Source organism: Pongo abelii, chromosome 8, assembly GCF_028885655.2.
Source record: "Pongo abelii isolate AG06213 chromosome 8, NHGRI_mPonAbe1-v2.0_pri, whole genome shotgun sequence".
Classification (NCBI taxonomy): Eukaryota; Metazoa; Chordata; class Mammalia; order Primates; family Hominidae; genus Pongo; species Pongo abelii.
The window spans coordinates 112,220,827-112,239,686 of record NC_071993.2 but is presented as its reverse complement, the minus strand read 5'-3'; the positions used below and the strand labels follow the sequence as shown (position 1 = coordinate 112,239,686).

The 18,860-nt window shown below is 39.1% G+C and overlaps 1 protein-coding gene across 3 annotated transcripts in view; it reads right to left on the bottom strand.

The window, feature by feature from the left end:
- Window positions 1–18,860, bottom strand: part of SORCS3 (sortilin related VPS10 domain containing receptor 3) — a 631,492-nt gene that overhangs the window by 13,443 nt on the left and 599,189 nt on the right. For all 3 annotated transcript variants that reach the window (XM_054522833.2, XM_054522832.2, XM_024253734.3), the window contains 2 exons: window positions 6,198–6,321; window positions 4,547–4,659 (listed from right to left, as the gene is read on the bottom strand). In XM_054522833.2, the coding sequence (XP_054378808.1) occupies window positions 4,547–4,659; window positions 6,198–6,321 (237 nt within the window). The remainder of the gene's footprint in view (window positions 1–4,546; window positions 4,660–6,197; window positions 6,322–18,860) is intronic.

Below are 18,860 nucleotides of genomic sequence, written 5' to 3'. Positions count from 1 at the left end.
ATTTTTCTATCCCTGAGTGGTTAGTAAAAGAATGATATTGCTTTTGCGATAAAAACTTAAAAGTAAGCTTCTGTCTGAAGGCAAATTTTTAAAGAAAACAGGATGCTGAGTTCTCCCCCGTGAAGGGTAAGCTTGTTCTTTCTTTCCTGTGTGTCTCCTGAAGATCTTTTATCCAGAACATCACCACCTCTTCTGCCAATCCAAATATATAATTTGTGAATCAGGTGAAATACCCCCATCCTCCAAAGTGCCCCCCTGACTATCTCTGCCTGCAGTGATCTCCACCTTAGCCTCCCACTCCAAACACCTTCAAATGGCCATGTCCACTGCATTTCAGAGATATAGATCATGTCCACCATGACACATGATTACATCTGTCTGGTGCAGTCTTTTCTCAGATAGATCCTGATATGATTAGGCTTTGTGTCCCCACCTAAATCTCATCTTGAATAGTAATCCCCAGAATCCCCAGGTGTTGAGGGAGGAATCAGGTGGAGGTGATTGAATCCTGGGGGTGGTTTCCCCCATCCTGTTCTCATGATAGTGAGTTCTCATGAGAGCTAATGGTTTTATAAGGGGCTTTTCCTTCTTCGCTCTGCCACTCTTCTCTCTCCTGTCACCCTGTGAAAAGGTGCCTTCCGCCATGATTGTTAAGTCTCCTGAGGCCTCCCCAGCCATGCAGAACTGTCAGTTAAACCTTTTTTCTTTATAAATTACCCAGTTTCGGGTATAGAAGTTTGAGAATGGACTCATAGAGGTTCTTATGGTGTGATTGCCCAGATATTTCTGTCTGGGGTCTCACTGTTCCCAAGAATGCTTGACACAGAGTAAAAATTAAATAAATAGTTGCTAGATTGAACAGAAGCAGAGAGGTTGGTTGTTTTCCATTTGCTCAGCTCTGATTCCTATTTGGAATTAGGCTTACGGATTGGAGTTAACTCTCAGCGATGTGATAAAGAAAAGTGAAAGAGCCAGCCTGCAGGGAAGTAAGAAGCAGCAGTCAGAAGCCTAAAGAGTCCACCAACCAGGGAGGCATCCTCTTAACAACCTGAGGTGGTTAGCTAGATGCCTCAACATCCTTTCAAAGCATGATCCTTAGTAGCATTAAGTCCTAATGTCCAAGTCCATAAGGCTGGGGGCCTTTGCCTACCTTAAAGCAAGTCTCAGGAGGCCAGACTAGGGGCAAAATGCAGAGAATCACCCAGTGCAGTGAAGGGTTGGGTGGTGAGTTTATTAGTGCCTTGACTGGTGTGACCCTTTGTCTCAGAAAAGAACAATGTCAGGGAGTGTCAGTCCACCAAGGCCCTTAGAGAGACCTTGGAGCGGTGTATACAGATTCATTTAACCCATCCAAAGGGACATACGAGTGATTGGTCCTTGTGAGATTTGAGGCCTGAGAATCAACTTACAGGACTGATTATTATTATTGCAATTACCAAGTTATTTCCTAAAAAGCTAGTATGTTTTTAATGAACGTAACCATACATAATACAACCCAATTCTGGATGCCTTGCAGCCAAAGACATATGCTATGATCTGAATGTTTTTGCACCCCCTACTCCCATTCATCTGTCAAAACTTAATATCCAATGTGATGGTATCAGGGTGGGGCCTTGAGAGGTGATTAGGTCATAAGGGTGGAGACCTCATGAATGGGATTAGTGCCTTTATAAAAGAGACCCCAGAGAGCCACCTTGCCCTTTCCACCATGTGAAGACACAGCAAGAAGGTTCTGCCTATGAATAAGCAAAGAGGCTTTCACCAGACATCAAATCTGCCAGCATCTTGATCTTGTACTTCTCTGCCTCCAGAATTGTGAGAAATACACTTCTGTTGTTTATAAGCCACTCAGTTTATGGAACCTTGTTATAGCGGCCCAAACAGACTAACACAGCATAGAAACAGTCATATTCTCATCTCATTTTTTCTTTGTTTTTTGTTTTGTTTTGTTTTGTTTTTTTACTTTTTTTGAGATGGAGTCTCATTCTGTCGCCTGGAGTGTACTGGAGCAATCTCAGTTCACTGCAACTGCCACCTCCTGGGTTCAAGCAATTATCCTGCCTCAGCCTCCTGAGTAGCTGGGACTGCCAGCATGCGCCACCATGCCCGGATAAATTTTTTTTATGTATTTTTGTAGAGATGGAGTTTCACTGTGTTGCCCAGGGTGGTCTCAAACTCCTGAGCTCAGGCAATCCACCTGCCTCAGCTCCTAAAGTGCTAGGATTACAGGCATGAGCCACCGCTCCCAGCCCTCATTCTCATCTCTTTCTATGAACAGTCTCTTTGTAAAAAGATTTGAAGTGTAGTTACTCTTACAGACGACTCCATACAGGAATGCTCCTATGTCATTCTCTTCTATTTATTCTTCTTCCTATCTGTCAGCTCCTTCTCCATGTCCTTCCTGGATCTTTCTCCTCTGCCTTGGGAAACCACCAGCAGTGTGTCTGCCTTATCCCCCAACTCCTCTTTGGAGAGCCTAACAACCTCCACAGCCTCTTCTCTTACATCTCTCTCTCCAGCATGAACCTCTGCTTCATCTTCAGATCCATATTTTCAACCCTCCTGGTCATCTTCACCCAGTTGTTTCTCACATGCTCCAGACTTATATTAAAAATCCAATCATTATTGTTTCCCAAGCATGTTTCTCCTACATAGTCCCCATCTTGATTAATGTAAGGCCATCTCTTACTGGCTCTTGTCATCAGAGAATTTCTCTCTCCCTTTCACCCACACTACATTTCCTTAGTCACCAATTCTATTGTTCAACTTTTTAAGTAGCCTTTGCCTCTTTTTCTTGAGCACCTTATATTTCTGGCCTAGGTAACTGCAGTGGTCTTTTAGCTGGTCACCTTTTGTGAAATGTCTCCCCAACTATGTTCCCTTCCTACCCCAGCTTGTCCTCTGCATTGCCACCAGAATGGGTTACTGACATATAAACCTATTATCTTACTGAAATTAAAATTAAAAAAAAGATTACTTTTCATACTTCCCAGTGCCTACAGAATAGATGCCAAGCTTCTGTTGGTCTCTCAAACCCTACACAATATGACATAACCATCCTAGCTCAATTTTAGCTGCACCTGCCTTTATAACCTACAGACTGGCTACACCAAACTCTTTGCCATTTCCCAAATATGTTGTACTCTTTTTTTTTTTTTTTTTTTTTTTGAGATGGAATCTCTGTCACCAGGCTGGAGTGCAGTGGCGCAATATCTCGGCTCATGCAACCTCTGCCTTTTGGGTTCAGGTGATTCTCCTGCCTCAGCCTCCCGTGTAGCTGGGACTACAGGCACATGCCACCACACCCAGCTAGTTTTTGTACTTTTAGTAGAGACAGGGTTTCACCATCTTGGCCAGGATGGTCTCGATCTCTTGACCTCAGGTGATCCACCCGCCTCGGCCTCCCAAACTGTGCTGTACTCTTTATAGTCCATGACTTTGTACATGCTGCTCATTCAAACACCATCCTGCCCCTGTTAACTGACATTTATCCTTGCAAACACAGTTCAAGTATTCTCTCCAAAGACGTTCCAAGAGTTCAACAAGTATTTATTGAGTTGCAAATCTGTGCCAAGTCTTCATGTCCCTGGATAGCGTGAATCATCCTGTTCTCTCTGCCCCACAGAGACGCTGGCCATGCCTCTAGCTTAGAGCTGCTTACACATTAGACTTATTTCTACATTTCAATCGACCATGTTTTATTCATCAATATATTCTAGTGCCTACCTCTGAGAAAATGTTTAACAAAACCCTTTTACTTTCTCTAAGGCAAATTTGACCTTGGATTAACTCTGTAATTCTATTACCCTGCTGGAATGCTCTGTTTCCTGGCCTGTAGCCTTATGAGTGCAAACTGTGGCCAGTGGTAGTCTTGTGAGTATAAATGTTTGGTTAAGAAGATCCTATTGGTGAACAAAGAGCCAGACAAGTGCATAATATTAGCAACAACTCAGTGAGTGGTCCATCCATTAGTGTATTAAAGGGATCAAGCCCCTATCTCAAACAAATTCATAATAAACATTGGGCCAGTTTCCTTCTTCAAACATTGAACTAGACTCTCTTTTACACTTCTCTTCCTCCTTCTTTAATCCTACAATTCTTTCTTTTTCTTTTTTTTTTTTTTTTTTTGAAGGAGTCTTGCTCTGTCACTCAGGCTGGAGTGCAATGGCACAATCTCAGCACACTGCAACATCTACCTCCCCGTTTCAAGCAATTCTCATGCCTCAGCCACCTGAGTAGCTGGGATTACAGGTGTGTGCCAACACATGCAGCTAATTTTTGTATTTTTAGTAGAGAGAGTTTTGCTATGTTGGCTAGGCTAGTCTCAAACTCCTGGTCTCAAGTGATCTGCCTGCCTTGGCCTCCCAAAGTGCTGGGATGACAGGTGTGAGTGACTGCACCCAGCCTCTTCTCTCTCTTTTTACAGAGAAATAATTTTTATCTAACTGTGGAATGCAGTTTCAATCCATGCCAATGTATTGTGGACCACACCATCTAGTTCTTTTCTTTATTCGCAAGAACTTAAACAAAGATAAAACCAACTTACTTTAACCAGAGCTCGCTTGATGACATTGCCAATATCTTGTCTCCACTCAGGAATGTCAGGATTGTGGTAGTCCAGATTAGGAGAGAATGATAAAAGCTGGGACTGGAAATATTCTGCAGGGAGAGAGAGTGTTCAAGTGAGGCTGGGAGAGTGAGAATAGAGAGGGTGTGATAGGTGTGGAGCTCCACCATCACTGTGCTTTTGGTAAAAGGTCTACTCTTTCACCAGGCTTCTGCTAGAATTTCTTGTTCTCAGCTTGTTTCCTGACTTCTGAAATAAAGTAGAATTTGGTGATTAGAAGTAGATTTGTGCTCCTACCAGTTTTGTTAGTGTCTTAAGATCTTAAGCCTTTCTTCCTGTATATTATCTGAAATGAAAGAGAAATATGAAACTCCAGAAGGAGATGTCTGCTACTATAGGTGGTACCAGGCAGAGCCAACACAAAGCATTAACAATTTGGGCTTGGTTGGAATGGAGTCTTTTCACTTCTCTTTCCTTAATCCCTTTGCCTATTGTGCTAGAAACTGCCTCTGAGGATTAGAAAATAGGTTGAAACTCTGTATCTTGACCTGGTTGGTGAGTATACAAGTGCATTCACTTTGTGGTAATGCATAAAACTAAACACTTGTGCCATGCATGCTTCTGTATAAAATTTACAATACAATTAAAATGTTTACTTTGAAAGAAACACACAAACCTTCCATGTGCCCCTCAAAGAGCCCGAGAAGCAAGTTTGCAGAAAGGTAGGAAAAGGAATTTACCTGGTGTGAGGCTGGAGGAACATAATCTGATCAGAGGATGACAAGCCTTCACTTAACTTTCTAGAAAACCACAGTGATATTTACATTACATATGTAACAAACCTGCACGTTGTGCACATGTACCCTAAAACTTAAAGTATAATACATAAAAAAAGAAGAAATGTAAAACCAGAAAACCAATTACCATTAAAGAAATCAAACTAGTAATGAAAAATCTAAAAAAAAAAAAAAAAAAAAAAAAGAAAACCGCAGTGATACCGGTTGTGTCTAGGAACCTGGGAGAAGTTGTGTGAAATGGCAGTAGAGGCACTTTCATTTATAATAAACTTAAGAGTGGTTCTCCAGGGTTGAGAACAGGATAGTAGTCCTATTCACCACTCTTCTGCCCTAGTCCTAACTTATATTCTTAGCCTTATTATCTAGTTTTGTAGCCAATGATATTCAAATCTCCAACAGTCAAGAAAGCCATCTGTTGTGAATAGACATCATCTCATTAACTGAGCAATGAGTCCTACAAGGCAGGGATCATGACTCCTGACTTTTGGAAATTGCTGGTCCTCATCTTACAAAGAGTGTGTCCTGCATATATGTTGTAGATACCTCCCAGCTTGCATTTCCTTCAATTTGTGATACGTGTCTTTGTCTAATGAGAACCCCAAACAAGCTGTGAGGCAGACGTAACACAGGAGACAACAAATACCTGTTTTGTGGTATACATCTCTTAAAACCTCAATCTCTAGGTTGGAGGTAGGTTTGGAAGCTTCCTGTTGACCTATGTAATTTTCCCAGGGCCTAAGGAATTTCCACCACACTCAATGACTGTAGGGAGAGTGGGCAGAGGAAATTAACTGAGCAGGAAGGAACATCACAGAACAATTTTCAGGGCTTACCATGAACTGCAATCTCTTTTGTGTCCTGGATGAGGGCATTCCCTGCAGCCACCTGGACTGTGATGGTGTTGGTTCCTTCTGCAAGGAATGTGAAGGAAATGCTGCTGTCCAAAGTGATGAGAGGCTACAAGAAGAAGTAACAATACTGATTCAGTCTTGTGTGGGATATCAACTTTACTTCCTTTCATGAAACTCTCAGACTGTCATCCTAACTTGGAAAAGAAAAAACAAACAAAAAAACATTATACCGTTTCTTAAAACTGTGATTATTCTTCCAGTATCTAGGAAGAGCATTAGTATACTTGAAACACATTATAAAATGTTAAATTCTAGAAATAAGGATAAGACTGGGCATCCTGGATTTTGCATGTCATTCTGCTCTTTCTCCTGGGGCAAAGTAGAAACAACTTTTGTAATCTGTCCCTGTTGGCTTTGGGAATAGAAGATCATTTCCCTTCTCCAATATCTGGTGTCACTTATATTTTCATCCTATATTTCACTGGATTATAAGACCTTTCTGAGAAGTGATCACATAGTTATTTACTTCTGTATTACCCGCCTTAAGCACACTTTTTTTTTTTTTTTTAGGCAGAGTCTCTCTCTGTCACCCAGGCTGGAGTGCAGTGATGTGATCTTAGCTCACTGCAACCTCCACCTCCTGGGTTCTAGCAATTCTCCTGCCTCAGCCTCCCTATTAGCTGGGACCACAGGTGCCCACCACCACACTCAGCTAATTTTTTGTATTTTAGTAGAGATGGGGTTTCACCGTGTTGCCCAGGCTGATCTCGAACTTCTGAGCTCAGGCAATCCACCCACCTCGGCCTCCCAAAGTGCTAGGATTACAGGCGTGAGCCACTGCGCCTGGCCGCACATTGCCTTTCATAGAGCAGAAAATAAACGTAAATTAGATGCACCGTCAGATTACTGACTTTTTATATTATTATATCTGTGTTTCCCATTGCAAGGCATTTTTACCATTTTTAATAGGTTGGAAAATACACAGACATACATATTTATGATCATTTATTAATCTTTTTCTCTTTCTGCTTTTGCCCCCAATAATCATAACAGATAGGAACTTCTCAAGGATGAAGAGAGAAATAGAATGCAGATATACCTCAGAATTCACAAAGGATTGGTTCCAGGACCCCTGTATATAAAAAATCCATGCATACTCCAATCCCATTGTAGGCCCTCCATATCTGCAGGTCTTGCATTCTGCAAATGCTGTATTTTCAATCTAAGTTTGGTTGCAGATGTGGATCCTGATGATATGGAGGGCTGACTGTATTTCTTGAAAAAAAAAAAAAACCCACATATAAGTGGACCTGTACATTTCGAACCCTTGTTGTTCAAGGGTCAGCTCTAATTATATATATTTTTTTCCTGGAAAGAAGAATCTTGATTAAAAAGCAGATGCTTATTGGAGAGAAGAGAGTACAGATCTTCAGATTGATGAGTCATTATTCAGTGGGCATCTTAAAGTCAGTGCCCTCTCAAATCCTCTATTGTTTGCAAAGTAAGATATAACAGTTGGAGGCTGATCTAAGGCAGCTGATAAAGAGATGTCACAGGGGCAGATGAGCAGACTCCCTCTCCTCTCTGTGTGTCAGGACGACAGCAGGATGGAAAGTAGCAATGTAGCCAGCTGCGGATGCACAGAGCTGCCCTTTAAGAGGGGCAGGACAGTCCTTCACAACATACCCATGTATGGCCTTGATGCATGTGTACAAAACCCTGCAGAGGCTCCCAGCTGCAGTTTTCAGATGGTCTCTACTGTAATACTGAAATTCCTTTCTTGCTCAGAATTTTCAACTGGCCTTTGAAACAATAATTTAATTTCTTCTGCTTTAAAATTCTATAGCTCTGTTTTATGATCAGGTTGATGGCTGGAGTTGGGCAGGATTACAGATACTGTCCTAAGCGTCTGGCATATTTTCTTTTCTATTTGGTAAATGAAAGAAGAAACGGAGTATGGAAAGAGATACACTCCTTCCCTTAACTAAGGGCAAACCTCAGAGTTCAGGCATTCTTTCCCATACTTATGACTGGGTGATGACACACACATGGGTGTGACCTTCTGAATTAATTGATAAATGAGGTATAAGTAGGTTCTGACATGCATATAAAATCCAAAGGGTCAATAGTGGCTGTTTATGGTCCTGTTTGGAGAAGGGAGCTGAACTGAAGCTGGGTTGAGCATAGCAAATGTCAATCAGGGCCGTGGAGTAAAGGAATATCAACATGTGTGGCAAAGAGTCACCATTTCTAGTATAATTAGAACAGTGACTTGAAACTCACTCTGTTACTGTTTGAATCAATATCCTTAGGCAAAGTTTGTCCACATTCTGGCCTTTCTTCTTTATCTGTTAAATGAGTGGTTTGGGCTAGATGATCTGTGAGGACTCAGCAATCAGAATCTGTTGCATTGACAAATGGATTTAGGCAAAATTTCTAGTTTCTACTGGTCAGCCCATCAGGTCTTATCTGACAGAAAATCTTCAATTGCTATTGCTTCATTACCTTTGCTACATTCTTTAAAAAGAAAATGAGATATCTCTAAACACCCAACAGAATGGCTAAATATATATATTTTTATAAATAGATATATATGATAATATCAAGTGATATTGAAGATGCAAGACAATTTGGACTCATAGAATTTTGGTGGAAATGTAAAATGGTAGAACCATTTAGGAAAATGTTTAGTTTTATAAGAAATTGCAAGAACTTTTTCCAAAGTGGTGTAACAGTGACAGGAGGCAACCAAATGCCTAGGCAGATAGGGGCGGGTACCCAATGAAACCCCACCTCCAAGCCAAAGACAGTTTAAAGCCTGAAAGCCAAGTTAGAAGTTAAATCTTTGGACTGTACTGAAAACTTGTCTTCCTGTTTGGCACACTTTCTCTGATTGATCCCTATCCTTCACCTACTTTACATATACCTACCCTTTCCTAGTTGGTTTTCTACACTGTCATGCCCACCTTTGAGTGGTGTCTTCACTTGATCCTTTTTTGCATATTCACAAACCAGTCAGCGCACAATCCCCATCCTGTGCCTATAAAGACCCCAGACTCAGTTGGTAGAGAAGAAGACGGCCTGACTTCTGGGAGGAGACAGCCTGACTTGAAGTCAGGGAGGAGATGACCTGCCCTTCCTGTCCCCTCTCCAGCTCCCCTCTCTGCTGAGAGCTGTTTTCATTGCTCAGTAAAATTCTCTGCCTTCACCATCCTTCAACCGTCCATGTGACCTCATTCTTCTTGGATGCCAGACAAGACTTCAGGACCCACCGGGTGTGGGTACCCAGAAAGACTGTCACACTGGCCCTTTACTCACAGTGGCAGAGGGCAGCTGCCCCACATGACAAGGCAAGGGGCCAACTGAGCTGCTAACATGCCACTGTCCGCAGATGGTAGAGCTAAAGGAGCACTCTAACACCCTCTCTGGGGCTTCAGGGTTGTGAGCACCCTCACCCGGCCATGGGCCCTCCATGGAGCTTGCTCCTGTGTCAGCACCCAGAGTGTCTGGCCAGATCCCACACTAACTCGCTCACATGCTCCTTCCCACAAGCACGGTGGGCCAGGTAGAGGGAGCATCTCTGCTGCAAGTTCAGTGAAGGGGCCAAGAAAAATCCTCCATCAGTTGTACCATATGTATATTTTATGATTTGGGAACTGCAACCCTAAGAATTTAGTCAAGAGAAAAGAAGACACAAGTGTACAAACAAAAAAATAAATGTTCATAGTGGTTTATTCATAGCAGCCCAAAACAGGAAACAGCCCAGGAATTCAATAGTAGGAAATTTAATAGGAAATAAATAAATACTGATATATATATATGTATTTTATATATATATATATAAAATATATAATCAGTGTTTGTGTGTGTATATGTGTGTGTATATAATCAGTATGGATAAATCTCCAAACCAGCAAATCTAATTTATGATGAAAAAATAGAATAGTGGTTGGTTCTGAAGACTGGGCTGGAGATTGACTGAGAAGGGGGACTGGGCTGGAGATTGACTTAGAAGGGGCATGAGAGGACTTTCAGGAAGTTTGGATTACACAGGTGAATGTCTTCCAAAACTCAGTAAGTACACACTGTTGAATTTTGCATTCCATTGTTGATAGGATTTATACCCCCACAGGGGTAAAAGTGTAAAGAAATATTCAACTATAGTTAATGATTTGCAAGCTGAATCATTTAGGACAAAGAATATAGGTGTCTTAAATTTACTTTGAAATGAATAAAGCATCAAGATAGACTAATGGATGTATACAGAAGGATGGACAGATAGACATGTGATAGAACGAGTATAGCAAATATTGATGGTAGACTACAGGTGGTGTGTATGTGGCTGTTCACTGCACAGTTCTTTCAGCTTTCCATTTTGTTTTACTGCCTTCAGCTATTTCTCATCTTTTCCCACCTATCACCACCAGGCATTTTTCTCCCTTAATAGTTTTCTCTTTAGAGAATCTTCACTACTTCCAGCTCATCTTCTTCAGCTCTCAGTAGTACACATGGCCCTCTATCCTTTTTCTGCCCTCTCTTCTTATCTTAAGATTCATCTGGTTGGTGCTGCCTTGGGCAATGGAATCTCTTTTGAGAGGAATGGAATTCTTCCTGTCCTAGAAGATTTGATCTTGTCTCCATCTGGCTGTTTCCCTAGGAGATCCAGGGCCCAGCAAGGGTGCAGGGATGCAGGGCAAAGGGAATGCCATCTGAAGTAAGAGAGTATGTGCCCTCCTGCCAGCCAGTCAGGGCACTCAGCCACAGCAAACAAACTGTGCTGAATGGGAACACTTGGTCCCCAGGTGGCAAGCCACAGACTCTTGTGCTGGGAAAATGGCAGGAGCTAATTTTGTTTTCCAAATTGCTTTTGTTTCTCATCAGCTGTTATGGCAGCATGGCTGATTTCACCTTCTTTGCAAAGCTGGAACACTCAACAGGATTCTTGAGTTCTTCATCAGCCACTGATATCTGGTGTCCAATGCTAAATTAAATCAAGTATTTTAAGGTTCATTTACTCAAATATATTAGGCAAGCAGACACATTTATTAAGCCAGACCTCTGCTAATCCCAGCAAATTGGCCTTTCAGAGCCCCACAAATCCAACAGGCAGCTGATTGACTTCTCTGTCTCTGTGCTTCATCCAATCTACAGAGCCAGCCCACAGCGAGGCCCCTTAGAAAAATACCTCATGCCCTGCCTAGGCTGTGAGCTACATCCCTCCCCACAGAGAATCCCTCATGTGCGACAGGTCACATGTTATCCACTGAGCCCAGCAAGAAATCGACAAAGCTCTGTGCGACTATTTAGTTATGAGATTTCCACTTGACTAATGGAACTAAGCAAGCTGCAGGGAAATCTTTGGATGCAGCCTACATCAGTTTCCCAGACACAGTAAGTCAAGTTAATATTGTACACTCTAAAATCTCTCCAATTTAAAATGCATACCTTGATAACAGCTGCCAGTCCCAAATTGGACAGACTATGCAGTCACTATGCTTGCCTTATTTAAAACCTTCAGCAGATTATATAGTAATGTGTGAAAAGTACTCATCATATGAAGTACAAAGGCTGGATATATAATTGTGGATCTACCACATTTAGAACTATATAAAAAAATCTTAACATACAAAGAAATAAAGCAAAATACTATCTATACCTACTAGTTTTAAACTAAAACTAAACTAAACTAGTGATATAAGATAGAACCAAATCCATGGTTCTATTCACTAGCTTACTTTAAAACTAAACTAGTGGCTATAGATGCTATTAAAGAAATAAAGCAAAGAAATAAAGCCAAATAGTACAGTAAACGAGTAGTTTAAAGCTGAAGTAATAGTTACAGATACTATTTGGCTTTATTCCTTTGTCTTTGTGTGTTTTTAAAGGAGAAAAATGACTGGTGGTAATAGGTGGGAAAAGATGATAAATAGTTGAAGGTAGTAAACCAAAACTCCCATACTTTTATGCCTATGGGATTAATGTGAAAATTCACAGGTTAAAAAAGCACTTTCCTTCAAATACAGATACACAAACATACGCACTTAAATACATCCAAAAACTCTTTGACAGTATCTGTCTAAAGTATCACTGTCTACGAATCTGGTTCTATCTTATATCATGCTACCCTAAATCAGAATTTTTGTGACAAAAGCAAAAGCATCAATTTTTATCATTCAAAGCCATCTGTCATCTATCTTTCTCACCTTTCAGTGTTTTCTCCGACTTCTGCCCAAATGAATCCTTTAACTTTGGCTGAATTAGTCTACCATCCCCAAAGCCTAACCTCTACACAAAAATCCCTCTCTTTTCTCTCTGCCTCAATTCTACTGCTCCTTCCACGCCAGCTTAGGCTCAACTTTGTATATGACTCACTCCATGACCAACAATGTCTGCATATCCATCACTCCCTAGGCTGCTTGACTTAGCCAGTAATTTTACATTCCTATTGCATACCTGCTTTTATCTATTCTTGAATTTTAGCCTCATATTCTCAAATAGATTACATGTTTCTTGAAAGCAACAAATGGAATTTACACTGCTTTGCATTCCACACAACACGTAGCACAAACTACAGGCTCTTAAAAAAGATCCACAAAAGTACTGATGGAATTTCACATTGCCCACTGATAGATTTGTAGGCACATGAGCCTACAGTTGGATTTCAGAAATTCTTGCTCTTTTCTGTTTGCTTACACAACATATTTGCTTGTCAATTATTGCATATGTGCTCATTGTGCTTTCTTATTGGGGATATAATCTCCTTGAAGGTATGGAGAATGTCATATGTGTTTTTCTATACCTAATATCAACAAGCAAAAGTCTGATTATAAAGGTAGGAGGCCAATTCACTCTTATCAGTAGGATGATTTAATTTAACTACTTACATAGTAACCTAGTCACACAAACACAAACACATAAAAACAGACATAAAACATCACCTTCCAAGGTTATTTCCTTAATTGTATTCTCTGTAAAATGGGATAATTTCTATTTCATCAGTGATGTTCTGATAACAATAAAATAATGTGTATGAAGAGACCAGTACACAACGAGTACCAGAAATATGTGCTCAAAATTAGTACTAGTTCCTTTTACAGGTCAGTTTGCTGGTCAAAGGGAACCAAACAGCTCTAAAATCACGGCACTCCCCATATACGCAGAGACATTCATTCATTTGCCAGCCAAATACAGTGCTCACTGGATCAACTACTGGGGACCATGGCCATCTTGATGTGTTTCTGGCATGGTGTTAGCAAACAGCACTGCACTGAAAATGCACCTCTTTCAAATGGACCAAGTAAACGTTTTTAGAAATTGGAGTGTGATCTGTGAAACCAAGTCAGGTTTTTAGCCTAAATACAAATGCTATTAATGCAAATGATGGGCACAACAGTGACTAATACTTCCAAATGCTCAGATGTGTTCTAAACACTTTCTATGCATTTCTTTATTTAATCATTGCAGCAACACTTGATCATAGATACTACTGTTATTACTCAGACATTACAAACAATAAAACTGAGACTCAAAGAAATTAAATGGTTTGACTTGACTAAAGGCATACAGCAAAGAAGATTTGGTCTGGACTCCAACCTAGGTTTGTCTTGTTCTGCAACCACTCTATTCTACTGCCTCTCATGTATTGTCATTCTCTTGGTTCTTTGGGAACAAAACCACTTAGCTAGACCTCTGGGACCTGGGTATTTGTGCAGCATTTCATGCTCAAGCTTTTGGATTACAAATTCCTAACCAAGGAAATACCTCTCGTCACCATTAATTAAAAAACATAAAATTATAATGCCAATATGTAATTTAAAAATGCCCTCTCATAATATGGCATAATATATATGAGATAGGTAGTAGATAGACTGATTGATTGATTGATTGATAGAGAAGTGGAGAGACAGAGAGATACACAGTAGATTTTAAATAATAACTAAGTCATGTTCATATATTACATATTATAGTATCCTTGCTTTAGAGAAATTGATACAAACTCAAATTAAGTGACTCACTCAATTTAACACAGATAATTATTACAGAAGTATAAACTAGAATCCCCAATTGCTTTGTTCATTTATTTGTTTTTAATCAAATACCTATTAGACACTGCATGGCATTTCAGGTCTTAGAAACAGCACTCAAAGAAAAAAATAGAGCTGTAGAGAAACACTGTGTCTTCCATTCCTCGCAGGCCGCTAAGTAAATCGCTGTGTTGGTAATAGTCAAGAACTGCCCTTCTTGCACATAGAAGTTTCTTAGAAAAGATCATCAGGTAAATGAGCTAGAACAAGAAAGAATTCTCTGACTTGACAGCCAAACCCTCACATCTGCACAGGAGAAATGAACTTAAAATCCTCTCTTTCTAACTTCTCCCTGAACAATTTTCTCTTTTTCCTTCACTATGTATATCTGCTGGTCCTTGAGGCACAATTTTAGATTACATAACCTCCAGGAGATAAACACCTCTAGTGGTGCAGCTAAAGCATCTGGAGCTGGGGAGAGTGCATGATAAATGGGAATTAGTAGACCCAGGTTTGAGGTCTGGCTCTGCAACTAACCAAGCATTTGAATTTGGGATGTTCATCTCAGACAGGGAGCTTAACTTCTCAAATGTACCAAATAGGGCTTTTATTAAATGACCTACCCTTCTATTTTCCTGGTGAAGAATAATCCCAGAAATGCAAGTGCATTAGTCATCTATACTGAGAAACTAATTTAAAAATATGAGGCACAAATAATGCAAACAGAAAAGGGTTCCTTGGTCCATGAATCTTGCTCTATATTTTACCAACCCATGCTAAATATAAGTTCTAATAACATCATAAAAAGCATCCATTTATTGAGTACATAGTGTGTGCCAAGTAAATAGCATAGTTTTACTATATATTTATGCTATACAGTAGCATAGTTTTCACAACAATAAAGTTGAGATAGGCATTATTCTTTCCACTTTATGGTGAGTCAATTACATCTTAGGACAGATAACTTTATCAAGCTCTCACACAACTAAGAAGTAGCAGTTCTAGAAACTTAACCCATGAAACCCTAAATCCAAGGCCCATGTTCTCTCCACTATATCGTGCTGCCTCCCTAAAAAAGATCGGGGATAAGTTATCTCCCACTTACGCAGGAGTAAGGATGGGGTGAAGTTCTCTTCAGTTGTTGTCGACCAGAAACTGAATATTTATTTCTCTTCTCTTTAGATATCCAGCATTTCCAAGTCTGATGTCGTACCTTACTTAAATTATGGTTTTTAAGCTAAAGCTTTCTCTAGGATAAGCAATGCCAATCACATTATGAGTTTTCAAAAAACAAAAAAAAACCCAGAGTTTTCAAAACACACACACTCACAAACACACACACACAGTCTGACAGTTCAAAACTCCAGGGGGATTCATAGGAAGCCCCTTCACTTTGTGAATTTTATCACCAGTAGGTGACGACATACTCCCAACAAATGTTAAAGAAAATTGCCCATATGGTTATATCAGGGGAGGGGGAAAATAATTATTTTGAAATACACATCAGAGTACTACATTCTTTTTAACAAGGTCTGCTCTCAGAAGAAACTTATAAATCAGAGCTTAAACTTCAGGGGTTTTATAGTCCAACTAAGCTATGGGAAGTAAAATACACAACACCAGCCCACTTTATCCTTCCATGTGGGAGAACACAGATACCTACCTACAGCCCACTCTAGCTAATCTAACCAACCTGAGGGATCAGGAGAGGGAGAACAAACAGAAACACCTGTAAATGCCTGAGACCTAATCATAGGTTGATAAAAAGCTTCCCCTCCTTCCATATCTTACCATCACATTACTAAAGACTTATTTACAGCCATTCCTTTCAAACCAGTATATCATGTCCAGCTGTGAAGAAAAAAATTACAAGGCATACTAAAGGGAAAAAACATAGAAGACACAGAGAAAGTATCAGAGTCTGATATAACAGGGACGTTGCAATGACCAGAGCAGAAATTTCAAACAAATTTAATTAATGTGCTAAAAGATTTCATGGATAAGGTAGACAGCATGCCAAAACAGATGAGCAATGTAAACAGAAAGTTGAAAATTCTAAGAAAAAAAAAAGAAATACTAGAGATCAAAAACACTGTACTTGAAATTTAAAAATGCCTTTGATGTGTTTATTAGTAGACTGAACACAGCTGAGGAAGAATCTATGAGTTTGAGAACATCTCAATAGAAAATGCCAAAACTGAAAAGCAAAAAGAACAAAAAGTAAAAAAAAAAAAAAAAAAAAGAAAAGAATATCCAAGAATGAGGAACAACTAAAAATGGTATAAATGCATGTAATGTGAATAACAGAAAAAGAAAACACAAAAATATCTGAAATAATAATAACTGAGAATTACAGCAAAGTAATGTCAGACACCAAACAACAGACACTCAAAACTCAGAGAACACTGAGACAGATAAATGCTGAAGAATCTACACCTAGATGTATCATTTTCAAACTACAAAAAAAAATCAAAGATTAAGAAAAAAAAATCATGAGAGAAGCTAGAGGAAATAAACACCTTACCTATAAAGGAGAAGCGATAAGAATTATATCCAACTTCTCCCCAAAAACCACGTAAGCAAGAAGAAAGTAGAGATACATATTTAAAGCGTTGAGGGAAAAAAACGCCACCAATCTAGAATTCTGTACCCTGCAAAATTATCCATCAAAAGTGAAGAAGAAAAGAATGTTTTCTCAAACAAAGAAAAAATTAAGAAACTTGTCAGTAGATCTGTTCTGCAAAAATCATTAAAGGTTCTTCAGACAGAAGGAAATATAGGTCAGAAACTTGAACCACATGAAGAAAGGAAGAACACTGAAGAAGAATAAATGAAGGCAAAATTTTTTGACCCAGCAATCCCATCACTGGGTATATACCCAAAGGATTATAAATCATTTTACTATAAAGACACTTGCACATGTATGTTTATTGTGGCACTGTTCACAATAGCAAAGAGTTGGAACCAATCCAAATGCCCATCAATGGTAGACTGGATAAAGAAGATGTGGCACATATACACCATGGAATACTATGCAGCCATATAAAAGGATGAGTTCATGTCCTTTGCAGGAACATGGATGAAGCTAGAAACGATCATTCTCAGCAAACTAACACAAGAACAGAAAACCAAACTGCTTCTCACTCATAAGTGTGAGTTGAACAATGAGAACACATGGACACAGGGAGGGGAAGAACATCACACACTGAGGCCTGTCAAGGAGGGGTGGGGGGCTAAGGGAGCAATAGCATTAGGAGAAATACCTAATGTAGATGACAGGTTGATGGGTGCAGCAAACCACCAAAGCATGTTTATACCTATGTAACAAACCTGCATGTTCTTCACATGCACCCCAGAACTTAAAGTATAATTAAAAAAAGAAAGAAAACTATTATTCTCAATTGACTTAACAGAAAAAAATTTGTTCAACATAAAAATACCAACGAGGTATTTGATTATGTATACTTATGTATATATCTTATGTATGTTCACATACAAGTGAAATGAGTGACAACAGTGAGAGAAGAGGCAAGAGACAAGAATTTATAATTATTTTTACTAAAGGCCGCTCTCACTACTATTGAAGTGGTATAGTGTTATTTAAAATGAGCTTGGATTCACTGTAAGTGTATACAGCAAATTCTAGGGCAATCACTTTAAAAAGTCTTTTTAAAAGTATGAGTGATACACACACAAAAAATAAAATCAATAAGGACATAGTTGATTTTAATAATGCCATCAATCAACTGGACATAACTAACATCTATAGATTACTTTATCAGACAACAGCAGAATACACATTCTTCTAAAGCCCAAATAGAACATCCACTGAACTAGACCACATCCTGGGCCATAAAACATACTTTAACAAATATGAAAGAATAGAAATTATACAATGTCGGCTCTCAGAACACAATTAAATTGAGCAATAAATAACAGAAAGATAACTAGAAAGTCCTAAAATACATGGAGATTAAACAAGACACATCTAAATAACACATTAGTCAAAAAATAAATGTCAAGAGAAACTAAAAAGTATGTTCAACTAAATGAAAATTTAAAAAATCTAACATTTGTGGGATGCAGCAAAAGCAGGACTTAGAAGGAAATTTATAGCATTGAGTGTATATATTAAAAAGAAGTATCTAGAATCAGTCATCTAACCTCCCATCTCAGGAAACAAGAAAAAAAAAAAAACTCCAAGGTAAGCAGAAAAAAAGAAATAATAAAAACCAGAACAGAAATCAATGAAACTGAAAATAGGAAATCAAGAGAGAAAATCAATTTTAAAAATCTGGTTCTTTGAAAATATCAATAAAGTTGATAAGCCTCTGGCCAGGCTAATTAAGAAAAAAGAGAGGGGACAGAAATTACTAATATCTGAAATGAAAGAGGGGACATCACTACAAATCTTATAGATATTAAAATGATGACAAAGGAGTATGATAAACACTTCTATGGCCACAACTTTGATAACCCAGATAAAATAGATCAATTTCTTGAAAGACACAATCTGTTAAAACTCATACAGGATGAAAAAGGTTATTTGAATAGAACTATATCTATTAAATAAATTGAATCAGTAATTAATAACTTTGCTAAAGAGAAAACACTAGGCCCA